This window comes from Sphaerodactylus townsendi, linkage group LG10, assembly GCF_021028975.2.
Source record: "Sphaerodactylus townsendi isolate TG3544 linkage group LG10, MPM_Stown_v2.3, whole genome shotgun sequence".
NCBI classification, from domain to species: domain Eukaryota; kingdom Metazoa; phylum Chordata; class Lepidosauria; order Squamata; family Sphaerodactylidae; genus Sphaerodactylus; species Sphaerodactylus townsendi.
Window position 1 is genome coordinate 40,201,887 of NC_059434.1, and position 27,724 is coordinate 40,229,610.

Consider the following 27,724-nt stretch of genomic DNA (forward strand, 5'->3'; position numbering starts at 1 on the left):
ATGATTAGAGGAACTTGGAAAGAGAACCAGGTCAAGCTCTTGGTGTTTATTTAGGCAGCTGGACAGTGAAAGATGTGCTAGTTTAAAGCACCTTATAAAATGATAATAGAAACTTATCACACAAATGTCAAGCTATTATATGTAAAAATAAGGACTTCACAAAAGTCCTTTCATCCCTAGATGCTAGGCATGAAAATTTGCAATGGACAGATGACCAAACAAAGCAATGTAATGATGAATGAGAGCTTGCACCTTGCCTTTCAGTCAAAAATGGGGAAACTATTTTGTCACAGCTGGTCAAAATTTGCCATAAATGTGCAAACTTTTCTTGTTTGCCATGACTCTGTCTTTTGAAATTCAGAATTGCCTTCACTAATTTACATGAAAGAACCTTCAGATTGTCCACAAAATAAACAATAGGCTTTGATTTCAAAGGTGTTGAGTAATTTTTTCAGTAATCATTTCTGAAGCATCCCTCACAGCCCAGGCTAGCCTGATCTAATCAGAACTTGGAAGCTAGGCAGGATAGGTAGATAAGAAACCACCAAGAAAGACTGGGGCTGCTTTAAAGAGGAAGGAAATGGCAAACTGTCTCTGCTCATCTCTTGCCTTGAAAATACAATGAGTTGGAACTTCATAGGGTTGACCTTCATCTTTCAAACATTACTGAGACCCTTTCCACACGGGCCAATAACGGCACCCTAGGGAGGGCAAAAACGCTGTCCCTAGGGCCCTGTTCGCATGGGGGGTGCTGCTGCATTGCAGCAGCACCGCCTCGCTTCCCCCCAGTGGCTGGAAGCCGCTGTTTCCCAACCTCGCTCCCCATGCGAATGGCAGCGGCTGGAAGGTGCCATCCCCTCCTTTCCTGAACGACATACCTTCCCTCCGACCTGCCGGCGTGTCACCCAGGCCTGGGGACACGTCCCCCTGCCCTGCAACTCCAGAGCTGTCGCACAGGGCAGGGGGGCATGTCCCCTGGCCTGGGCGACACGCCGGCAGGTCGGAGGGAAGGTACATTGTTCGGGCGACGGCGCAGTGCTGCGCTGTCTTCCCTGCCCCTACCGGGACCGTTCATGCGAACGGTCCCGGGGGGTGCATCGGCGTTGTATACGCCGACGCATCCCCAAGTGTGGCCATGCAGAAATGGCCTGAAGTACTGAAACCACTGATAAAATCTTTCCTTATGGCTCCAGCTCATATTCAGAAGCAGCATCAATATTCCCACCTGGCCTTAAAAAGACCAGAGGACCACATGACAATTTAAATTGTGCTGAAGAGATTGATGTGACTAGTTCTGCATGCCCTAGATGAGTTTGTATCGTGTTTCTTAAACAGCATCTCTCTCTGGTCTTACCCATGGGGCAGGCTGGGAAACTGCCCAGAGTCCTATACTTTAGGAGTCTCAATGGCTAGTGGAGGAGGGGATGGCAGAAAATCGTGGTAGAAAACAGAGTGAAATCAAAATGCAAACTGTGGTACATTTTTGAAGGGCCATGCATTGTGAAAACTGGGCATTTTATTCTTGTTTAGAGGGGTCTGGATGAAAAAAAAGGTGTGGGAGTCCCATCTTTCCTTCTGCCCAGTATTCAGAATTGCCAAGGCCATCTCTACCTGCATCACAAAGTAGCATCGTTTGAAACTGAGGGAATTTTGTGATATGATACAGGGTCCACAATTCATAATTGTTTTTGCAAGCTTTTGAAAAGTATTAAACTTTGACACATCTCTAGCTCCAGTGCTTTCAAATGTCCAAGATGAGGTCCTCAGTCACTTACAGGGAGGAAATTACACACCAACTCACCCACAAGGCCTGTATGTAAATACAATGTAACTTTCTTCATCACTTCGTTCAATGAATGTAACACAGGTATATTTTTCCCAGTGCCGCATTGCCTGCTTGAACATTGCTCGCTGGCTACCTGGAATCAATGTTACAAATGAAATATATGAATTAAAAAATGAATAAACTATACCCTGTTTGACACCAAAATTACAGTAAGTTTGATTATTTTTGAAACATGCATGCTAAGTACAAAAGTTCAAAATGCATCCTAACACTGTACACAATTTTTTGCAACTAATAAGCGAATGAAGAACAAGGATCCCATGGATCCCAAGGATCCTAAGGATCCCATGCAATAAGTGGAAGTGCTAAAACTTCTCCTCACTGCTTGCTAGTGCTGTGAAAGAGAAAATAACCTCATCATCTTTTCCATGCACACAAGACAAAGCATAAGGTATTCCTTCTACAATTTAAAAAGCAAATTAAATAAAATCATATGAGCATTTGTTCTACATTCCATTGCTCTCTATATATACTGTTATTACATTTAAAATTATACTGAACTGCTATTTGCTGATGCAGCCCTTGCCCAAGACAAGGTGTGCTAAATTTCTGCTCATGCATCACTGAATTTAAAGTGTAAATCTCATACCAAAAAAGACCACATTTTCAAAGTATGTGCACAACCTATTTTAAAAAGTCTCTATCCTTTTCCCTTGAAGGGGTATAAGGAAAGTGACATATCTTTGTAGCTAAGAGGGTTAAAGTTTTCCTTTAAAAAATGAAAGCGGGAAATTCAGAGAACTCACTACACCTATAGCTACAATAATGTTTTGATATGATGATATTCTAGCACCATTTTTTTTAATTGCAAAATCCCTTGTGGCTCGGGAATTGTGGTGTCAGGTGCTGGAGGACTGGGATGGGAAACTGTAGCGAAGTCCTGCCATGTGGAAGCCCTGTTACTGCTGCATTTCATCTGTGGTTGCACCAGCAACTGGAAAATCACTAAATCCTGCCCCAAGTGGAAGACACCACCAATTCCCTCCACAATACAATACCACAGAAAGAACCATGCAACCTGTACCAATAATATTGTTTTCTTATTTTTAAAAATCTGAACAAATACTCAAATGAACACAGGAAGCTTCTGGATAGCAAGTCAAATCATGGGTGCACCAAGATTGGTATTGATTCTCCCAGAGAATGTCCAGGAGGTAGAGGTTTTTCACAGTACGTACTATGTGATGTTTTTAACTGGGCTTGAACCTGGGACCTTCTGGATACAAAGCTGATGTTCTACCACTGAGCCACAGACTCTCCATTTAACAGTGGAAATGGGGATCAAGACAGACCAACTTTGTCTGGGGGAAAGACGCAAGTAATCAGGTACTCTTATGCCTTAGTACACTTTCTGCAGGACATTTACACTTATTTTCCTCTTCCAATCACCACCATCACTGGTTTCACAGCAAAAGAACAATGGCCGCTTTCCAAAAAATTCACACATATGCCTTATCTTCCTAGGAGGCATATGCATGAGAAATCAGGCTTCTGCATGCACAACCCTTACTGAATAAGAAGCCATGTATACAGTGGTTGGGTTGTGAATATGGTTCTTCTCCTTATTCAGTTGATACAGATGCGCACCTGACAATACCAGTCATCTGAATATAGGAAGTGTGGGATTAGATCCATGGGGCAGTTCTAAAAACACTTTATTGGGAGTAAATCCCATTGAGTAAACTTGAGAAGACTCTGAGCAGACCTACTTAGGAATACACTGCACTGTCAGCCACCCTTATTCCTTCCGTCACACAAAACATCTGACTGCTGCAACTGATTACTTTTTGATAGGTCCATTACCCAGCTGTGGTATCCTGAGCACTTCATTCCAACATTTTAGAACAAGTTAAAATGCAAGCATGCAGATTGGATATCAAGAAAATAGTCTCGTGTGATAAAAAAAATGGTTAATTTAGCAACATTTGAATCTCTACTATTCATTTCACATTTAGCCTTAAGGAATCAAAGTGTTTATTTAGAGACCTATGCATACAATCATAAATATGTGCTATCAAGAGTGAAAATATGCATATCTTCTAAAATTTGGCACTGAGATACATGTTAAGCATAATTTGCATTTCAAAGAAGAAAGAAAACAAGAGACAAGGCGAAAATCTGTTTCAAACCATTCAAATCCTATTTATTAAACACAAGTATTGTACTGATTTCAATTATCAGAAGTCTGATAAAGATGGGACCTTTGTTGTTCTCTTACCAGTGAAATTCCCTCCTATAACATATGGAATGACACCTCCTGGCCATATTCTTTCTGTCCGTGATGTAGCTGCTCTGGGAAACCTTTTTCTCTCGTAGCTTCCTGAGAATGTTAGGGCTGATTTTCCCTTAGTTGCATTATTTTCATCAAAACCTGCAATATTTATGATGCAAAATTAGATAAAGTGCTTAGTTTCACAAATGGCAACACACCTTCAAAGGCAAAACATTTGTTTACTAGCACTAAAGCACATTTTAAATGAAAATAAAACAGGCTCTAGATGTGAGGGAGGGGGCCTCTCCTCCCCCAGGAGAGCGACCCCAGACCAGCCTCTGCTCCAGCACCTTTCGGACATACCCGAGGTCAGCACTTGATGTTCTTGTCAGATAGGTCATGTTGTTTGTTTGGGGCAGGGGGTAGGGTGGTGAGGCAATGCACTGTCATGCCAGACAATGCACTGTCACGTTTGGGCTGGAGGAAGGGTGGAATGGGGAGTCCTGGGGTGGGCTGAGCAGGGCAGTGGGTGTCAACCCACTACTTCCCCAGAATGCTGGTTTGTTGTTTGCAGTGGGGAGAGGCACCCAGCTCAGGGGAAGGCGGGTGGAATGGGATGAAGTGTCAGTCACCAGTGAGTGCATATGACTCACAAAGTGGCTGGGGGTACATCATTGGACATGACATCCCTTAGGCAATTATCTATAGAGATATCAGTTTTAGCCTTGAAACGCAAGAACATTCTTAAAATGAAACTATCAAAATTTTCCACTTTGGATCTGGAGCCACATCCAAAATGGGGGGGGGGCAAAAGGGCTAGTGGGAACAGTATGCCCTTGTGCTGGTGCATTTGCCCTCCCCAGAGCACTTACTCTGGTGGAGAGCCAGATGCACTGGTGGCCAACCACCCCACAGCTCCACCCCCACATAACCTGAGAGTTCAGGCTGCGGCATGCTTGGCAAGCTCAGATGCCAGCATGGGAGAGGGCAGGTCATGGCATTCCAGGGGGTGAAACTAATTTTAGTTGGCTCCCCACCAGGGCCAGTAGCTCAGTGCACTGGCCCTTGAACTTACACCTGCCTTATGGCAGAGTATGTCCTTTCATCCCTGTGGGGCTTTTCAGCGGTGGGGAGGTCCAGGGCTATTTCCTGTTCCCAACGCTCTTTTGGAGGTGGCAGGGCAGTGCTGCATCAGTGCTGTAGTCCGCTACCTCCGGGTTTGGATGGAGTTACCATCATGAAACATCAGAACTGCATAGCTGAACATTAGAGAAAAGCTCAGTGCTATATGCTTTGCACGCAGAAGATCTCTAAGGATCATCTCCAAATCTCCAGGAACTTCCCAAGTCAGAGTTGGCAACGTTAATGTTAACAGAACTCATTAACTTCCGCATTAATCTCAATTAAAAAATGCAGGACTTTGCAGCCCTAAATTGGACCCTCCCACTGAAATGAATGAAGCCAGTTCATGCAAAAGATTTTTGCATACATCTAAGTGCACAAGAATCTCTGGCTTGATGTGGGGAACAAGTTTCACAGCACTGTCTGTATTATCACTGTGAAATTAGGTATTTAATAATCATAGCAAAGGTAATACCTGAGCCAAATCTTCTTATCCTGTCTATAAGTTGATAGAGGGCATCACTTTTTTTGGATGTTTCACTCTCTCCGAAGCCACCTTTAAAACAAAGAAAATAAAGTGAGGAACTGCACATATACATTCAGGAAATATTTACAGAATCCTCTGGAGAAAAGAGATTATTTTTTTTCTGAATGTAAAACGTTGAAGATTAAGTATATCTTTAATGGATGAATTTTTTTAATGGATGAATTTTTGACAACTAACATTCAGATGCAGTTGCATGTTGAAAATAAAAACAAAACTTTAGCTGGGAAGTTTCCTAGCATGTATTCTATTAGATTAGCCAGGATAACTATGTTATTCCTACAACTGTATCCCCAAATTATTTGAAGGCTCCCCTCTGCCATATCTGCAGTAATACTGGATAGCAAGGAAGTTACAGGTATCCAGAAGTATTAGAGATTAAAAATAATAATGATAAAAATGAAGGGTGACTGATTTAATTGTAAAACATGTGGGGCAATTCATATATATGAGTAAATCACAAAAGGGAGGGAAGGAGTTTGGAAGCTAAATAGGATTGGTCCTTGGATGGGAAGCCTCCTTTAGGGATGGGCTGAGACTAAAAAGTGAAACATCTGCTTGGCATTCAGAAGGTCCCAGGTTCAAACCCTAGCATCTCCAGTTAAAGATCAGTTAGTAGGTAATGTAAGAGATTTCCACCTGAGATCCTGGAGAGCCACTGCCAGTAGACAATAATAAATTTGACTGACTCATAGTCTGATTCAGTATAAAGCAGCTTCTTGTATTCATGTGCGATGAATGGCAAACCACCTCTTCTTCTGACTTGCTGACAGCCCTTTCAAGTTATGTTTGTTTGCAACTTGAAGGCACTTACATATATAGATTTCAATAAAGTATAGATTGTATAAGGATGCTAACCTGTTAGAAGTTCAATAACTGTGGCCTCAATAACTGAGGAACTGATGTGCAGAGAATCTCAAAACAACTGCAAGGACAGCTGTAGCTTAAGTACATTTACCACGCAATTTATAGGCAAAAACCAAATTGCCACAGTTGAAATATAGCAATTACATTTGCTGTTTGACTTTTTTGTCAATTAATTTGTCTGCTTACAATGATCGTTGGTGTAAAAGAATCAAAATGAACAATCAATATTCAAGCTATTAAAGAGTGTGTAGATAATTTCACAAAATCCAGCAGATGTTTGTTGTTTAAATGACGGTCTACGTTTTTAGCACATTGTGAGAATACTGGGAGAGGTTTCAAGAGGTACAATGAACAATAGGCTAGTCATACCAAGAGTTCCCCAGATTCTTTTGACATACAGTTTCCATGTAAGTTTCCTCAGACAATATTCAAAGGCATATTATAAAGTACACAGTGCCATATAAGGCAAGCACATTGCAGGCTTGCTCAGCAGTCAGCCTAATTATTTGCATTAGGCTGGCATATAGCTGCAACAGCCCTTGAGAAAAATTTTCCAAATTTTTGCTCAGATTTTAAAAGAATGAGGCAGTACTTCGAGGCATTCCTTTCCAATGAGCTATTTGGTAGGCATAAGTATATGCTGCATGTTATACAAACACTTACTGCCCATTTACTTAATTTTTTCAGGCTGGGGTTTATTTTATGAGACCCACATAAAGTTAAAAAGGTACAAGGTAAAAATAACTGTTTAGATAACTTAAAAAAGATGTTTGCCATGGCTAGAGATAAGCTGCCTTCCTGTAAATGGCTTTTAAAAATGTAATTTATTTTATTGTGAGATTGAGAAAAACAAACACCCTCATCCTAGAATTTTTTGCTGGCATATCCGCCTGCAACACATCTGTAATGTAGCTAACAGAAACCGCCACTTACTGAAATAGCATCTTCTTGCCTAAAGAAGACCTTATTTTTCACAAGGCAAGCACATGTTTTCCCCAGACAGAAAGGGAATTAATCCAAAGGAACCCTACATAATGTAAAAAATACCAAGATGGTTGTAACAGAGTCACACACATATTAGTGAATCAAAAGCAAAACTGCAGGCTAAACAAATTAGTGACTTGTATCCAAGTTTCAGGACAAATTACCAGTGTTGCTGTATGTATTTGTCAGCAAAAGTAGGCTCAGAAACAGTTCAAAGCTAATTAAAATTATTTTCCAGAAGGGAGGTCGAGTGGAATTAACTGATTCTATTAACATTTTAAATCCAGATCTAAAAAAAGATCAAAGATGCTAGTGCCTATGACAAAGCCACAATTCCAGGGAAAGATAAGCAAAAAGAGGCATTAAAAATACCCACCTTGCTATTCTTTCCTAACGAAGTACTTAAAAAAATACAGTATTTAGAATCTAGAAATGTGAATAAAAGTTGCTGACTGCCTAAGCGCATGCTCACATACACACACAAAACCTATCCTATGGTGGTTATTTAATGAATATATTTAACTGTGAAGACACAAAGAAGAGATGAATGGAAAGTGACTCTGACCAATACAAATTGGTCAATCGAATGTGGCCCTCAACTTTATGAAATGGACTACCTGATGAGGTCAGAAAGGCTCTCACTCTCCTGCCATTTCACAAACAATAGAAACTGAATTATTCAGGAGGGCTTTTTTTACACAGCCAATACAGCTATGCTGTAATGAAATAGACTATACGATTGTGTGTTGTTTGTGCTATCAGTTGCTGCACACATTATCCTACTATGCAATTTTGGATGGTGTAACGTGTCATGTTAACACTTATATTCTGTTTCAACTGTTTCAAATTTCTGCATTCTTAATTCTATTACACTAGTGCTTTGGGATCCTGATCCAGCCAGACGGCCAATCCAGCCAGGATGTAAAGGCTAATGCAGGAGGGAAAGTAAAGCTGATGCATCCTGGGTACATCACTGTGTCATCTTTCTTTGAAAATACTATCAAGAAGTGGTTCATATGGAACATTCTGAGAATGAGAATATCTAAGGACACTCGTGGTGCATTTGCAGACACAGAACTAGGCCACAGCCAGGTAAAGTTTAGCAAGTTACAGCAAGGATTTTGGGGAGGAATTTCCAGCTACAATATCATTCCAGACAAAGGAATTATACACTGATTATACTGTTTGAACAGGTGAATATGTAAATAAGTATCTTACCTGTATTATGTCCAAGTCTTTCGTTTGAATGTTGCGTGAGATCAATTGTCCTGTCAATCTGAAAGATTTTTAAGTCTTCATCATCTAAGGCAATATCTCCCCAAAAGACAGCTTTAAATACAAAAAGAGAACTTAATTTAAATATATTAAGAGTCACATTACACAAGCATTTACTTAAATATTATAACAGATTCCAACACAAAGTTAATAGTATTGGTTCCACCTGATTATTTCTAAAGGTGCAAGGATTTCCACACATGAAGAATGACTTTCTTGTGGCAAACTGCAATCCACCCTGAAGTGGGGGGGGGGGGTTTGCCCTGCCACAGAAAGGGGAAGGAGAGTCACAGGCCCTGGGTGACTGTGAACCAGGTAATCCTGGTTCCAATGGGAAAAAATCAGAATCAAGCAATGGTGTTCATGAGTTATCTGAGAAAATTAACAATGTTATGTAATGTATTAGCCAGAGGAAAGGCTTCTTTAAAAACTCTGTTGCTGCTCAAATAAATATAAATGCAAAACAGTAATCTAGAAAGACTTAATTGCTTACCATCAACTATGACATTTTTATATTTACACTTTGGTAGGTTTAAAATACACTAATTCACTACCCATATCCATACTTGCACCATAGAAATGAAGTCATTCTCACAAGTTTTTAATACATTGTATTATATGGAACAGTTATGCCCTATTTACCCATTTTCTTTCAGCAGAAAATGTGTTTACTCAAAGCGTTCCTAACTTCCACTACAGACATAGAGTTATCTTCACACATCAATGGAGTGCAAAAAAACCCACAAAACTTTGAGTTAACATGTAAAAAACTAGAGGAAAATGAACCTTGTTGATTCCAGTCTGATAATAATGTGTGCCTTCTATGTGTTAGCATACATTCTGTAACTATTCACATTGATAGATACCCTCATTCCTGAAAATCCTCTTGACTACAACGTCCTTCATATATACAAACTTTGCTGCCACCCATTACCTAAATCTTTCCCATGCATGCATATCACCTACTTCTCACCCTTTTCATATACTTGTACGCAGGGCCGTAGCGAGGGGGAACTGCTTGTACAGCATCTTGTTACCAACTTCCAAAGCAAACAGACCTCCCCAAAACTAGCTTCCATGCAAACTTTATAGATCCTGATCATGCATCTCCAAAACGTATATTTCCAAATGCCTCCTCTGGCCAGCTCAGCAACATGGAGTGTTCAAGTGTAAGGAATCCAGGCCCACAGTCCCTTAGGAAGCATTCTCACTCTGCAAAAATGGCAACAGCAGGCAGCCTGGCCTGAGGTGGCCCAAAGGAGCTGTGCACATCCCAGTGCCATACCGGGATGAGCAGTACTTCTTCACAAGATCCTGCCCAAACCATAGTGCAGCTACAGAGTTTCAACACCTACCAGTGGTGCAACTAAGCCTGATTACCTCTCAGACTATTTGAAAAGTCTGCCTCTTGGAGTATTACCTGATTAGCTCTCAACCCATTTGGGAAGGTCACTTCTTGGCCTATTTAAAAAGTCTTGAGAAGGCGGCCTTGCCGGATTAATAGGTCTACTAGGCATAAGTCCTGGGTTCAAGATTCTTGCCTCCAACTCCAGTCTATATTCTCAAGTCTCACTATCCAGGCTGCCAGAGGAGACCTCACAAAGCCAGCCCCAGTACAGGACAGACCATCAAGTATCTCTGCTCAAATGTAACACATTTATAGTCCAATCCTAGAGAGTTACATCCTTCTAGGCCAACTGACTTCAGTGGATTTGGAAGTGTGTAACTCTTTTTAGGAATGCACTGATACCTCCCAAAATAGTTTATGTATGACCACCCTTTCCTAGATTTGTTTCTCCTGCATTTGACTGCCCTGTACTAATATAAGCACTCACCTCAGTATACAGCAGCCCCTACTCATTTCCCTCTCCATATTCTCTAACTGGCAGTCTTCAGTGCTGTTCTTTCCAACCCCAAAGAATAAAAGAAAAGCATGGGATAATCAGCTATACCCTCACTGTCACAAGAACAGAACTATGGCTGAAATAAAAGACCTCACTGGTTATCTGGTGCAGAAAAAGATGGGGTGGGAGCTGTAAGGAGGAGAGTTGTTTGAAATGGAGTAGAAAGTTAACCTGATCCAACCCAAAGTATTTTTGATCTTAGACATTTCATATTGCACCAGAAACATAAAATTGCAATAAATTACATCTCCTAAACAGTGAATATTGTTCCAACTTTTCCATTCACACTTTTTCATTCCCTTATTTGGTACACTGTTTTCCATAGGAAGGCAAATAAGCAGTAGGAAAGCATATTACTTAGTCTTAGCAGATCCCTTTCCATCAAATAACTTGTCTCCCGCTGAAAACTGAGTTCTGATTTAAGCATGACGCTGGTGGGCCAGAAGAGCTTAGAAATGTAGTTTAATTTAAATAGGACTCTCAGCTACTATGCATGCCAGAGATCACACCAGAGATAATTATTATGTCAGCATGCTACTGCTGCATTCAGAACAAGGTTACACATATAGAAGCCCACTTTAATTGTGGTGCTTGATGCATAAACACCTGTACGGGTAAGTTCTTCTTTCCTGCCATGTCATATTTAAATAACTAGTAAATATGTAAATCCTACTGACATAGCAAACAGAGTTGCATCCTATTCTACAGACAACACAAAGATAGCTAGTCAGGCTTTACTATGACCTATGAGATGTTCCAGAAACACACTGATACAGGATTCTCTGAGGATGCCAGCCACAGATGCAGGTGAAATTTCGAGAGAATGCTACTAGAACACGGCCATACAGCCCAAAAACCACACAACATCCTAGTGATTCCGGCTGTCAAAGCCTTCAACAATACACTCTGACTCAATAACTTTAATGGGATTACTGAATGACAAGTCCCTTTTGCTAAGAAAGGTTACACTTCCCTTTGGTTGTTGACAATTAAATTCACAACTGTTTGGCTAACAGAGCAATCCAGATGTCAGTGGAGCATTTAAATAGCCAGGGATGGAATGGTCATGCCCCCTCCAAAGGGAATTCAGACATTGCAAAACCCTCCTGCTGCCTGAATTGCCCCATAGGCCAAACAGGCTTAAGGCTAGTGAAAGTGTGGCATAAGCCTAAGGGTTATGACAGAGGCATTCCTGGACTGGAATGCCAGTGGAAGCCAACTATAGTTGGTTCCACCATCAGGAATGCCCTGGCCCACACACACCCTGCACCAGAATCTGCTTGAAATATCAGCATAGCTCCGTAGCACCGCCTATTTCCAGGTTTGCCCTTTGCAGAGCTGTGGGGCAACAGGTGCTCCTTACATTGGTAGAGGGGGCAAATGTGCCAGTGTGGCCCTTCACTGCTTCCATTGGCCCCCCTCCTCCAATCTGGATTGGGCTGTAAATATGAACTAGTGAGCAAAGCATGTTCTGTGTACGAAATGTTTGCTCACCTGTTTTTCCCTTTTTTTGTACACAAGGAAACTAAGAACAAATCAAGCTAAATATGTCTTCAGATTCCTTTATGTTCTTGAAAACAGATACAGCTTAGTACCCCAATCTGATTGATATATTACATAAAGCATAACAACTCAATACTCTACAGTAGCTAAAAAGCACAGAATGGGCAAGAAGCCAGATAACACTGGAGGTGAAAGAAATCTACTGTAATTTAGCCATTTTTATTTGTAGTTCAAGCACATGCCTAGTCTTGTCAGTTCCCTGGGGAGAGTAAATTGCTTTTTAAAAAATCTTCAGAAGAAATGCCAGAATGCTTACGCTGCAGGGCACTGAGGTGTAAATAAACTAATTCACTTTTTCCTGAAATATTTTCAGAATTATTAAGAGCATAAGTAACTTTTAAGCTTCCAAAATTTAATTTTCTTATACAAACACAACTTGCCAACTATATGGTCATGCTGGCTAATTACTTTGATCACTTTCTATATTTTTTTTCCTTCAATAGGACACGTCCTCTTACTATTCACTTCAAAATTTATCTTTTTTTTAAATCCACTTCTCTCTAAACATTATATTTGTTACTACACATCCTGCAAGATATTATTCATTTCATTTTAGTCTGCTTTTCCTGCTGAGACTCAAAGGACACAAATACAGGAACAAAAAGATTTATTTTCATCTTATCCTTTTAAACTGGAGGCAGCTAACACAACAGCAGGTTGCATGACACAAAAACAGTGCAACAGTTAGGGTTACCAGGCTCAGCTCAGCAATTGGCAGGAGACAGTGGGGAACAAGGCATTGACAACAGTGTCTTCTTGGGATGGGGGTGGAAATGATACCATGCCTCTCTCAGAATTGCCAGAAACTCTACTGTTTGGAAGCCCAGGTAACAGTTCATTAACAACGCACGGTTGAGCAGTTTTCAGTGGGGGTGTCCAGAGGGCCGTCTGGTCATATTGTGTTGTTTCAGTTATTGTGGTCTGAGGATGTGGACAGGTCGCTCACAGGGATGCGGTTTACCACTTGCCTCCTGGACCTGTGCACATCTTGGCTAATTAGACCAAGCTGATGAGGACTGGCTGAGTAGATCCAGGGTGTTGTCAACACAGTATTGAGGAAGTGGGTGGTGACACTGGCTCTTAAGGAGGCAGTGGTTCACACCCTTCTGAAGAGGCACTCTCTGGATCCTACAGTTCTGGACAATTATCATCCAGTTGCCAGTGTCCCCTTTTTAGGGAAGGCCCTGGAGACAGTGGTGGCTACTCAACTGCGGACATACTTGGAGGAAGCTGACTATCTAGATCCATTCAGTCTGGTTTCAGGCAGGGTTTCAGCACAGAGACAGCCTTGGTTGCCCTGATTGATGACCTTTACCAAGAGAGGGATAGGGAGAATTCCTCCCTGCTAATTCGTCTGGACCTCTCAGCTGCTTTGGGGTTTGGGGGGCTGTTTTTCAGTGATTCTCATCCTTCCTTCAGGGCAGGCTCCAGAGCGTAGCAGTGGGGGGTTCCTGCTCCCAGCTCTGGGAACTTCATTGTAGGGTTTCCCAGGGCTAGGTGCTGTCCTCTCTGCTTTTTAATATCTATCTGAAGCCACTGGGGGAGGTCATCAGGGAGTTTGGACTTGGGTGCCATCAGTATGCGGATGTCACCCAGCTCTACCTCTCAATTCCAGTGGAGTCACGTGAGACCCTTCAGGTGCTGCATACTTGCCTAGGACCGGTGTTGGACTGGATGAGGACCAACAAACTGGGGCTGAATCCTTATAAGATGGAGGTGCTGTGGGTAGTGGGTCCCCACTTCCAGGAGATTCTGCCCTGTCCCTGGAATTATAGGTGGCAGCAGTGGCCAGAAGTGCTTATCAGCAGCTCCAGTTATCTGGACAGAAGGGACCTGGCCACAGTACTGCATGCCGTTGTAACCTCCCACCTTGATTACTGCAATGTGCTTTACATGGGGCTTCCCTGAAGATGGTCCGAAAGCTGGAGCTGGTGCAAAAATGTAGAAGCTAGGCTGCTGATGGGTCAACCTGGCCGGTTGCATATAACGTCGGCCTTGAAAGAACTGCACTGCACTCCCTATTTGCTATCGGGCCCAATTCAAGGTATTGACAATCATACTTAAAATCCTAAATGGCTTGGGTCCCACCTACCTAAAGGAGCACTTATGCCCATATGAGCCAGCCCATGCACTGAGGTCAAGTGGGGAAGCCCTCCTGGTGATCCCTTCTGCTGCTGAGGTGTGGTGGGACGGGGCATGTGGGAAGACTTTTTCTGTGGCGATCCCCAAGCTGTGGAATAGCCTCCCTGAAAAAATTTGTCGGCTGCCAACACTTTATAAAATTCGGCACCTGGTTAAAACCTTCCTCTTTACCCATGCCTTCAATGTGTGATCCCCAGGGTCTCCTGTATCGATGCCAGCTGAAGAATGGGGGTGGGAAGGGTGGGGATTTTTAATGGATTTTATTGATTGTTTTAAAGGATGTTTTTATTGTGGTTTTTATATTTTTAGGATTGCAATGTTTTAACGGGGCTTTTAACTTTGGGACTTCAGTGTAGAGAGAGGTATAAATGGCTGCAAGTATACAAAGCCTACAATCAAAAGTGTATTCTATAAAATGTGGTCTTGAAAGGAATATGCCAGCAACAATGGCCAAATTATTAAAGGAACTTAAAGAATTGAAGAATGATCTTAAGAGAGTCAGGCAATTAGAGGAGGATGTAAAGGAAGAAATTAAAGATTTGAAAAAAAAAAGGAGTTAACTCAGTCCAAACAGAATCTTAAGTACATGAATAAGTCATACGTTGACTGGAATATCAGGCTACAGAAAAGGCCTTAATACTGAAAAACACTGCAGAGGAACAAGAACCTTCAAAAGAGAATCTTTAAAAGCTTTGGTCAAATTTATGATGATGATACAAGAGGACTGAATAGCTGCAAAGATTGAAAAAAATCTACAAACTCAAAAATCCAAAATCACAAGGACTATGTACTGTGTAGAGTTGTATTCTTCTAAGCAAAAGCTACTGCAGATCAAATTATGGAGGCTCATCAAAAATCAACATTTAAGATGGATTACAAAGACATCATCATGATGAAGGAAATTCCCTTGAGGGTCAAGGACTGCACTTTTCTTGTGGACACTCCAAGGAAGAAACAAATAAGGTTCACCTGGCTTGAATGGGAAGGAGTTCTCTTTACATACAAAGTACAGCCACCTCTGCAGAAAGCACCAAAGAGTTATATAAGAAAAACATCCAAAAGTTCACTTAACAACATCCAGTGAAACTGCTGAAATGTAGAGTGCAGAACCGCAGAATCGCCTTACTTGCCAAGTTCTGCCTAAGTCCATACTTTCAACCTGTGGATCATCAAAACAGACACTATACTGGAAATGAAGGTGATTCTGATATCCTCGAACTTGCAGCTTTACAGTAAAAGAAATGGAGGAGAGAGTATTTATTTAGCCATGTGTATAAGGGATGGGGAGAGATATAGGTGATTTTGGTATCCTTGGATGTGAGCAAAAAAATGAGCAAAAAATTGGAGGGAAGGGGAAAATTTCTGTCTTTAAAATTTGATTTATTTGTTTCTGTTTGTCTGTACGTGGGGAGAGCGAATGAGTTAAAGCTGGTTCCCCATATATGGCAAGCAAGGGGATTCTGCAGTTCTGCACTCTACTTCAACCAACAAATGCTCCCATATTTAAAGGCCAGGGCATCTGAGAAGCCAGTATTTACTCTATATTGTGAGATGCATTTGGCGATTCATACTGACTATCCAGTATATAAATAATCTACATACCACATACCACTTACACCCTAAGTTACACCACTTACACCCTGAGAAAACGCGCCCCAGGTATCGCCCTGGCGGCACCATTGCGGTGGGGGAGGTAGGAGTGAAATGCCTTCTCCCCTGTATGCTGGTGGGGACCTGTCACGTGGCTGGGAACCGGCATGTGTCAAGCAAGACTTTAAAAGCCTGAGCCCCCTGAGGGACGTCCTCTTGGCAAGGCAGGGACACAAAAGGATCCTCCCACCCTCCCTAGGTTATGGTTTTTTGAGTTAAGTTTTCATGTTTTACTATGTTTTGTCGCGTATTTCCTTTCATACACAAATGAAATATTCACTGTAACTGTCGCAGTGATGGAGCTCATGACACCTTTTCTCTCCTCTTACCACGTCCTCTTTCTTTGACTGAGTTTTAGACTATTATGACTGAAAATATTACCTTTTAAAAATGACATGATTAACTGTTGATTACACATGATTTTTGAAAATAAAAATGATTTAGTGTAGAAATAATTTAATATAGACTACCTTATAGGCCTGAATCAGTTTCAGTCTTGTGAGCCCCCAGGAAACTGAAAAGCCTACACCCTTGGCTTGATGAGGTTTGAGGTTTCAGTATCAAGATCCCTCTAACATTTTTCAGTACAGACAATTTCAGTAAAGTGGAGTGAGGTCCTGGGATGGAAGTGCTGATCCTGAGACAATGACGTCAAACATTTTATTTTATTAGATCCTTGTCGGGGAAGTGGGGGAGAACATCGGGCTGCTGCTTTGGGGAGAAGCTGTGTAGACTCCAAAAGGTTTAATTTCAGCTTTAGAGATAGTGGCATGGTTTGAATACAGTTTGGTGTGCTTTTCTTAATATTGATATGATCTGTTGCAAATTTACCAGAAAGCCTCTCATATTAAATTTCTTTTAAGAAAGAAGTTCATACAAATCTGAAACCTGTGGTAAACCCTCAAGATCAGTAATCTCAAAGTGTAACAAAGCCAGTTCTTCATCCCACCAACAGACATATAGCTAGCTATCAAGAGCAGCATTAAGGTTTAAATACTATACTCATTTTTTAAAAAATCTAATAATCTCTAAGCCTGCTGAATACCTTAACAGTGCTTTCCAAAGATACCATGATTGTACATAAAAGGTCATAAATCAAGTGTAATGGGACCAAACAAGTTTAATAATTATAGCTCACAATAAACCTATATAGTGTGTAATTATATATAAATAAGGTATAAGTGAAAGGTTAAGCATGACATGTATCTTTATTCTGAGAAAATATGTGGAAATCTGATAGAGATTATTCCTAAATATTTTGAGATGCTGCCAATATTAGGATTAAGGAAATTGTAGAAGGCATCTCAAAAGAAAAACCCTAGTCACTTAGTGCATTAATGGCAGACAAATTGTAATTTGTTCCTGAATCTCAGCAGCTGTAGAGATCTGTAATTCAATGCCAATAAGAACTGCAGTTTTGTACACAGCTAAAACGACATACACACACACAAAAAAACCAAGTGACCATTTGGGAAATAACACCCTGGAAAACAATATACATATGCTACAATTGGGGTATATTTGAACCTGAAGCCAAATTCCAATTTAGGGGTAGGAGTGGGGTAGACTAGAGTAGAAAAAGCCCTACAAAACTGTTTTGGTTTGTGGTGGCAGAAATCATTCTGTCCCAGGCGCCATTTTCCCTTCCTACAGCACTGGGCAGAGGGAACCTTTTGCGTAGATTCACTCCTCTCCTTTTATATACCAAATAACTCATGCTAGTAAGATTCCTTTCCAAAGTTATATATTTGGAGAACTGTGTAACTAGCACAAGGTCACCCAGCAGGCTTCATGTGGAGTGAAGAATCAAACCTGGTTCCACTCAGCCAGTCCCCCTCAGCTTGAGTTCACCACTCATGTGGAGGCGCAGGGAATCACACACAATTATTCAGATCAGAGTACGCCACTCTTAATCACTACACCATACAAGGACAAGAAGTATTTACACTCACAGAAATGCTAGTCATGATCTAACTCATTAAGCCAGTAATTGTGGGGAATTTATCTAGAAAAAAATGTGGCCTACTTCAGATGTTATCTAATGAGCATCCAGGTATCTGACACCATTTAAAATAATAATTAAAAAAAACCCTAATCCTACTCCCCAAAAAAGTTAGAATGGTCCTCTGTGAGATAGGAGACACTTATGGGCTCTTATGGTGAAATATGCTTCTTATACAGAAGAGACTAGAATCCAAACCTAAATCCAGGCAGTAGGAAGTGGGGATCAGAACAATAGACTCCCCAGTGCTCCCTTCTTGGCATACTCAGGCAAGCCCTCCTCTCCTTCCTTCTCTTGGAGGAGAAACAATGCCAGCAAAAACTATCTGTATTCTGTCTCCCGCCCCTCCCAGATCAAATGAGATCTGGAGCTGTTTTTTGTGTGAGTGGCCAAACAAAGAAAAAAGGTGATTCCTTAAGTTCTGCACTGCCCACACCTTGGCTGCCACATTGTGAACTGCTGAGAAACAGTGCAAACAGTAAAAAAAAAAAGTTAATCCCTCTCACTTGAAAAATACACACACTTCTTGTTTCTGTTCAGTTGTTTAACAACAAGCTGTGAGTAATAAAATGACCAAAAACTGAAGCAGAAATAAACCATTGTGTTTAACTTGCTACCTACATGCAGCAGCTGCTGGAACTGGGAGATGGATGCAGCAGATGCTCCAAACACTAGCATTCACGTAAGACATGGGGCTTTTATATGGTTTCAGCTGAATCTAAATGGAATGCATGAATCAAGTAACTGTGAAGCCAATAACTGCTATATTTATAATGTTATCTCCAGCCTTAGGCTGTAATTCCATAGGCACAAGGAATAAAATAGGACATATTTCTAACTAAGCCTCCTGAGGCTTACTCACATGGTCTATTACTGGTTTGTTATTTGAAACACATTACCCATACCACTGTGAGTTTGAATCCTGCATGACACCTAATAAAGGACGTTGAAGCCCTTTCAAATCACCAACCTAGACAGAATTAAAAAACATGACAGAAGGCAAAACTTTTAAAAAAATTTGATTTTTTAAATCATTTAGCTTTTTTCAATTTCACAAAGGAGTCTATAAGCATAGAAATTATGACCAGTTTGTTCACTGGACACTTCAGCTCCTGGTAAAATATCAGTTCTCAGGAAATATTTTGGATTGCTGTTCCCAAACAGGAGGTATGTAGAACAGAAGTAATGATGGGACCAGGAGACATTTTCAGTCTCAAAACATCTCCACTCAACCAGCTACTAGAGTCCTCAGAAATGGTTCAGGAATGACAGAGGGCTGGGAGGGGAGAGGAAAGTATGTAATGAGAAGGAGGGGAAGAGGCAGAGATTAGAAGGGGAAGACATTTCCCCTTCCATGAGAGTTCCTTCCTAGGTCCAGCTTGTTTCTTTATATTTCAGCTTTCTTCCGGCATAGCATACATTTGATTTTTATGACAGTGAAATTCTCAAAAACCTAATGGTTTATTCAAATTGCCATACTGACACATTGAGAGAGCATGATCCTATTTGTGCCATGCCAATATCCACCCGTTTCAGCAGCTTTGCAGTGCTGTAGTCAATAGGAATTGAGATAATTAATTGGTTTATTACAAGAAATACAGAAAGCAGCATGATTTTTATTTTGCTTAGTGTCTTCTGCACTTCAGTTTTGTTTTAGCCAAGAGATATCTGTAAGAAATAATATGTACATGCATCTCTGAACATGCCTGAGATTCAAACGGTGTACAAAGTTTGTTCCTTTTCCTATCCTTACCATCCTCCTGTGATAACTGAGCCCGATTATGTCATGCCCCGACCTGGATAGCCCTAGGCTAGCCTAATCTTGTCAGATCTCAGAAGGTAAGGAGGGTCAGCCCTGGTTAATATTTGGATGAGCAACTTCCAAGGAACATCGAGCTGCGATGCGGAGGCAGGCAATGGTAAACCCTGAATGTCTCTGCCTTGAAAAACCTACAGGTTCACCATACAGGGTCACCAATGCCTAATCTTCCACTCAGGAGGGTAGTGTTGAAGTTCCATGGTTCGCCATCTATGTGTCTTGCAATTTTGTATGGATTGATTTGTTTTAAATGTATTATTTACTAAGGTTTTATATTTTCATCTTAGGTTGTACACCGCCCAGAGCCCTTCAGAGGTGGGCAGTATAACAAAACTAATAATAAAAAAGTCAGATGTGACAATAACACACACACACAAAGTCATACCCCCACTACTGACATGACTGAAGAAAATAATTTTTAAAATAAATTTTATGAAGTCATCAAACAAAAAAAGTTTTTAAAAATTCCACTGGATACATGCCAGTCTAAATAGGCCCTGATTTTTCTGCTTACTACGGAAAAAAATAGTATTATATTGTGCATATGTAACATAAGAAATACTGCTGGAGTTATCTAATTATTTAGTGCAGAACATAATTGAATCATCCCTTGATTTTTCTCTGCATCAAGCTTCTTAGGAGGCGAATCCGAGGAACTAACGAAGATAGTGGTAGACAAGGAAGAAGTTCTGGCAGCCATTGATAAACTAAATGCTACCAAATCCCCTGGCCCAGATTGCATTCACCCAAGAGTTCTTAAAGAGCTCAAGCATGAAATTGCTGATGTTCTCACTTTAATATGCAACTTATCCTTGAAATTCAGGCTCCATCCCTAAAGACGTAAATGGAAGTATGGCCAATGTCACAAGGACCAATCTTTAAGAAAAGCGATCTAGGGGGGACCCGTGGAAATTACAGGGCCAGTCAGTTTGACATCTGTTCCTGGTAAATGAGTGGAATCTGTCATTAAAGATAAAATGAGTAAAATATGTACAAAAGCAAAACCTGCTGAGAAAAGTAGAAGCTCATGGCTGGCTTTTGCAGAGGCAAATCCTTCATTCTTACAAACATTACTAGAGTTCTTTGAGGATGTAAATAGGTATGTGGATAAGGGGAACCAGTGGACATTGCCTGTTTCGGCATTTTGATTTCCAAAAGGCTTTTGACATAAAGTTCCTTCACCAGGAGAGACTATTATTATTACAGAAAAACTCACAGCAATGAAGGCGAATAAGAGGGGAAGTCCTCCTATGGATTAAAAACTGGCTTGAGAAACAGGGGAAGCCAAAAGAGTGGAATTAGCAAATGGGAAATTCTCACAATGGAGAGATGTGGGGAGTGGGTGTCCCCCAAGGCGTATCCCAGGATTGGGACCCAAAGTGCTCTTTAACCTATTCATAAAATGACTCCTGGAAGTAGGGGTGGGTAGCGTGGTGGCCAAGTTTGCAGATGATACCAAAATTATGTAGGGATTGGTGAGAACCACAAAGGATTACTTGAGGAGAGCTCCAAGCGGACCTTGATAAATTAGGGTGAGTGGGCTAAGAAATGGCAAAATGCAGTTCAATGTAGCAAAATGCAAGTGATGCACATAGGGGCCAAAATCCAAACTTCACATACACGCTACACAGGGGTCAGTGCTATCAGTCACAGACCAGGAAAGGGATTAGGCGTCTTAATTGATAGAAGTCTCCATGGGAAATGTCAACTCAATGTATGGCAGCTGTGTAGTAAAAGGCAAACTCTATGCTGGGGATAATCCAGGGAAAGGAATTGATGTAATAAAACTGCAAGATTGTCATGCTCCATATATATAAAGCCGTGGAGTGCGACCTCACACTTGGAGTGGCCAGTGTTCCAGTTCCTGGGTCACCACATCTCAAAAAAGGATATTGGAAGAGATAGAAAAAGTGCAGAGAAGGTGCAACGAGGATGATTTTCATTGAGGGATCGTGGAGCACCTTCCCTTATGAGGAAAGGCTGCAATGCGTTTGGGACTCTTTAGTTTGAGAGAGGAAGATCGTCCTGAGGGGGATATGATTGGGAAGTCCTATAAAAAAATTATGCATGGGGTAGAAAATGTTGACAGAGAGAAATTTTCTCTCTCTTTCTCACAATACTATAGAAACCAGAGGCAGGCATTCATTGCGAAAATGCTGGGGAAGAATTAGGACTAATAAAAGGAAACACTTTCCTTCACTTTGCAGATAGCGCGGTGATTGGTGTTTGGAATATGCTACTGCCACAGGGAGGTGGCGATGGCCCACTAACCTGGGTAGCTTTAAAAGGGGCTTGGACGAGGATTTATGGAGGAGAGAAGTCAATTTATGGCTGCCAATCTCTTGATCCTCTTTGATCTGAGATTGCAAATGCCTTCAATAACAGTCCAAGGTGCTCGGGAGCAACAGTCCGCATGAAGGCCATTGCTTTCACATCCTACATGTGAACTCCCAAAGGCACTCCGGTGGGCCACTCTGGCGAGTAGCAGAGAGCTGGACTAGATGGACTCTGGTCTCGATCCAGCTGGCTTCGTTCTTTATGTTCTCTTATGTTCTTATTGCGTTATTGTCCATTCCATCAAGAAAGCACCAAAAAATATCTGTTCCTCCTGCTAACAGGATTATTTTTCGTTCTGTGAACTGATACTGGTCTCTGATATTTTCAAAAAGCAGATCAAATTAACAGGGCAGGGACTTCTGTTAAAATTTATCTTATTGATTTTTCCCTTCATATAATTCCCAAATATAAATACCAAGCAGGTGCAAACATGAAACATGAATGACTATTAATAACAACAATCTGACTCACATGCTGATGTATTTATTATTTTTTCCAGTTCTCTTCAGGTAACCCAAGCAACAGTAGGACCGTCATTAAATACAGTTAACATTAATCACAGAAATAGTTTTGACAGAATAGCCAGTTGTTCAAATTGCCAACAAAAGTTGCTGCTGTGATACTCTGATCCTATAAGCTACCTACTAGTTCCATACAATGAATTGATGAGGTATAGGGTTGCCAACTCCAGATTGTGAAATACTTGCAGATATTGGGCATGGAGACTGAGGAAAGTGCCATTTGGGAAGGGAAAGGGCTTCAACAGGGTATAATGCCACAGAGTCCACCTTCTAAAGCTGATCTCTGTCTCCTGGAGATGAGTTGTAATCTTGGGAAATCTCCAGCCACCATCTAGAGGTTGGTGAACCAGCTATGTTTCAGTTAAAATCTTTATATTTTACATTAAATGCCATTGTTAAGTGTAAATCACTTTTCCCCCCAGAAAATGGACGACTTTTAAAACTGGCATGGGTATTGAAACCAAAATCCTACATACCAAAACATTCAGAGATTCCCCAGAACAGCAAACTCTGTCCCTCTCAAAGGTCACAAAAAGTGCAGTACCAAAGAATGATGAGAATGATAAGATGAGGGTGCTCGTGAAAGTGAAGCTTTCCTATGAGTATCACTCATTACAGCCCCATATGAACCACATTGTCTCCAAACTACTAAATAACTAAATCAGCTTCTTCAGCTCCAGTACAGTAAGGAACTCTGCAGCATGTCAAGCCCTCTAGCAACTTCTTCCATCCTTCTTATGTCTCATCATGCCCCTGTCCAACATGCTCATCTTCTCCCATAACAGCTGAAAGCCCTGTCATTGCATCTGCCAGGGCGGTTTTTTTGAAAATAAACCCACTTTCAAATTCAAATTCCAGAAGACTAAAACACAGAAAGATTGTAATAATATTGATCCAAAAGCCAAAGTCGCATCTCATACCTCATACCTCACAAATGCATTTCTCAAAATTAAAGCTGATTATGAAAAAAATTGGTATGCCTTGAGGCCTTTTAGGCACCAGCAACAAAAGTTTGGCATTAGTAAAAACTAGTGAGATCCAAAACCTTCTTTCATTTCTTTCTCAACCTTCCCCTAGAAGAGAAAGAAGCCTTCAAACTTTCCTGACCCACCTCTAATCGTCAGGTGCAGGATAGACCTACAGACCTACCAGAGCATGATTAGGAAGTTGTGCGACAGAATCAGAATCAGGTGATAAGTAGAAAAGGAGTCAGAGTTATGATCTCACAGGTGGCGGGCAGGTTGAGCCACAAGTGTTCATGAAGTGTAAGAAGATTGAGATGGATCACTGAAAGGCCCCAATATGCCTTTTAGAGGCACTAACTACTATGGCAAAATTTATCAGTCCTTTCCCCAGTCAACACAGCTCCCCACATGCTGACTTGCTACCCCAATTGGCTATAATCCTAAGAGAGGACTGGTCATACATAGATAGGGTTGCCAACTCCCCATTGGAAAATTCCTGGAGATTTGGGGGGAACGTGGGTTTGTGGATAGACAGGACTTTAGCAGGGTATGCCAAAGTCGCATTTTCCGCATGCCACAATTGCCCCGGGGTAGAACCAGGATCATACATACCAGGTTGTTTGTATCTCAGTTTCTCCCTTTGAATGGCTGTCCATTTCTATGAAGGAATAGAGTTGAAGTACTCCAATTAATTTTGCACAAGCCCACGGTTTCTTTGTATTTACAACACAAATGAACCAGCTTCTTTGTATTTATAATGCAAACGGGAGGGGGGGGGCTGGTCACTGCTGGGTGCTCCCTTTGCTGCTGCCGCCACCTGGCTATCCACCTTGGCTTCTTCCTTTTGCTTGGCTCCCCCCACCCCACCACCACCACTCATCTGAGCGCAGGAGGGAAAGGAGGAGGAGGAGGAGGAAGGTGCTATCACGTCCCTTCAGTAGGATGATGCCCAGCTCGCTGTTCGCCAAACTGGGCGAACAGGGGTGGTGGTGGCAGAGGAGAAGGAGGAGGGGTGGCAACAGCAAGGATCGGTGCAGGGAAAAATAAACTGGTTCTTCTCCCGAGGTATTTGCATGGCAATGGGACCAGCGTGTGATATTTTAAAAGAACTGCCAATTTAGCGATTTTTGAAAACCACGGGTTAAGGGAAATCTTGTGAAGCAGGACCGATTTAGGACCAGAAGCCATGCGAAAATCATAAGCAGATCAGGATATTTTACCTCCCCATCCCAGGATATTTGGACCATGCAGAAAAAGCTAGAGTCCACCTTTTAAAATCTTGTCTTCCACTTCCTTCCTGTCCAACAATATCTTTCCTCTGTGCAGATTTACCTGTACCAGATGGAAACCCCCACTCCTTAAATACAACTCGGATAACAATGAACTAGCATTGTTTGGAAAGCTTTGAACAATGGGAGCTATCACTAAGAATGCCCAATTGCATACAGTAATGGGACAGAACTTTCCAAAAGAACTAAATTTACTGTATTTAAGAGTGTGAGAAGATGAGAAAATTTACTACTTAGGTTGCTTAATAAAGAATATTAGCAAATTAAGAGCATATTAACATTCATTTCATATAATAAAATTAATATTACCATTGGTAATTCTTTAAAAAGTATTTTCGTCTAATCTTTTAATATTTTTGTCATTCTAACAAGATTCCTGACATGCTGTGTCCAGTCCTCAAAACACTGCATTGTCGTCAGAATTTATAAGTGTTTAAATAGATAATGCAATAAGAAATATTTTTACTAATGCAACATTATAGCTTTATTAAAGGCATTATTTTCTACATCTCTGGAAAAAAAAGTCTAGAGGGACAGCTGTGTTAATCCATTGCAGCAAATAAACAAACAAACAAACAAGCAAACAGAAGACTTGTGTTGGTTTAGGGCTAAAAAGTTTTTGTTCTAGCACAACATTTTGTGGATGAAAGTTGTCAGTTCTATTCCATGAAAGTTTTGGCTAGAATAAAAATCTGCTAAAGTTAAGATAATACAAGACTCCTGTTTCTTTCTGCTTTCGAAAAATAGAAGACGTGATGTATTTATTACCTGCTGCAGTTTTCACAGCAGAAATGATATCTAAGGTCAACAGGTCTTTTGAGTGAGGAAGAGGATTAGTCCTCAATTCTGTTACTTTGCATTTTTTTATTTTGTTGGTTTAAAATGCAGCAGAAAATTACTGGCCTTTATAGAAAGATGCATACTCTTTGAAAAAGGGGAATGTTCATTTCCTGATACACTAGCTATAGAACCGGTTAAACAATATAAATACAAGGGGCACAGTTCTCTGGATTATATTTCTTCTGAGCAAGCACTTGAACAGGAGCTAAGCAAGAACAGGATGGATTTGTTCATTAAGTTAAAATACGACCTTGTGAAAAGTGCATATGTATTGTTTCAAAGTGTTTGCTGAATGCTTTTAACTGATAGCCCTGCTTCATGCTATTTTACCTTCAGTAAATATTAGTGTGTTAATTGAAGAAAATCCCAATTTACAGAAAGATGTACTCAGTTAATGCTAAACCTCTGGCTAAATGTTGAATGGAAGTACATTCTTTCCTGACAATCTACTGATTACATAGATTTAACTTATCAGTGTTAATCACACAACTTTATATTTAAGAGATAAATTAATTAGCTTTTCTAAAAAAAATTTAATCTCCAGTTTAGGGTAAAGCTGAAAGGCTTTCAGTATTAAGTACTGTTAACTTATACCACTCAATTAAGAACTTTTATTATCTGGTCAACTAACCCTGTTTAAGAAGCATTAAAATCATCTGGAACATATTAAAAACTTTGGATTTACACTTAAGATCAATAAGAGAAAGAGTGACCTGGATAATGTTTTAACATTATATTTCAACAGTTTAATTACAAGTTATATAGAACAAATATGCCAAAATCTGTCTGAAGTTAATAAAGTCAACTGAAATAGGTTATAGCAAAACAATAATGTAAATATATTTACAATGCAATCAGAGGTGAGGAGGAAAGAAGAATTGTGGATGTGGATGCTGGCTTAAGGGGCAAATGCACCAGTGGGGATGGCAAATATGTTGGCAGCAGGGCAATGTGCAGATCTTCAATGCCCAAAAGTAGAAGTTGCCACGGTGCTAGTGTAACCCCCATGCCCAGAATGGGTTGGCCCAGAATGGGTTGACCCAGTAAGGGGTGGAGACTCGGAGCAGCAGAGAGGCTGAGAGCTCTTTTGCAGAAGGAACAAGGCTACCAGACTGGGACCTTTGATTTCTATAAGCCACTTAACACCTTGTTAAGGTAATTTTGCAATATTATTTGGGAACTACTGGGAAGGTAGTTGTTGTTTTGCTGTGTTGTAAATGTTAGGAGCTTTATTGTTTCAGGGTTTTCTTTTGTGGTTGTAATGGGTGAGAGTTCTCCTGGAAACCTTCATCATGTTGCAACCTGTTCATCAAGCCCTTGGAGTTTTCAGGAGCCAGCCAACTTGCAAAGAAGAATTTGGACTTGGCAATATCAGTAGACTGTGAATAGAAGGACTTGAAATGCAACCTGAACAGGACCTTGAATTGTAACGTTAAATGTTGATGTTTTAAAAGTGTTAATTGTAAAGAAAAGTAAACCATTTTGTTGTTTAAAAATTGTTGTTGCAACTCATTCCAAGTACTGCCCCACAGAACCCACAAGCTGAGGTTACACTAGCAGTCCTCCGTCACAGGAGACTACACTAGCTTAGATGTTCTTGGGGCATTCCCAGGGGCAGGGCTAACTTTAATCTGTTTTTACAGGGCTTTCAGTCCAACACTTCCTGCTGGTGACTTACAACATGAAAACAGCTGGCATAAACCACAGAAAAAAATGGTGAGTTGTGGGGTCTGGAATTTTATGCCTTTTTCATCTTCTCTCTGCTTCCCCAATTTTGGAAGTGGAGGGAGAGCGGCTGTGCCTCAGCAGTCCTGTCCTCGACCACTGCGAAACTGCCCCTTC

General features: G+C 40.9%; 1 protein-coding gene across 3 annotated transcripts in view; it reads right to left on the reverse strand.

Annotated features, from left to right (window-relative positions):
* Window positions 1-27,724, reverse strand: part of TLL1 (tolloid like 1) — a 138,568-nt gene that overhangs the window by 53,228 nt on the left and 57,616 nt on the right. For all 3 annotated transcript variants that reach the window (XM_048509549.1, XM_048509550.1, XM_048509551.1), the window contains exons 2-5: window positions 8,794-8,904; window positions 5,656-5,736; window positions 4,065-4,217; window positions 1,802-1,919 (exon numbers count right to left, since the gene is read on the reverse strand). In XM_048509549.1, the coding sequence (XP_048365506.1) occupies window positions 1,802-1,919; window positions 4,065-4,217; window positions 5,656-5,736; window positions 8,794-8,904 (463 nt within the window). The remainder of the gene's footprint in view (window positions 1-1,801; window positions 1,920-4,064; window positions 4,218-5,655; window positions 5,737-8,793; window positions 8,905-27,724) is intronic.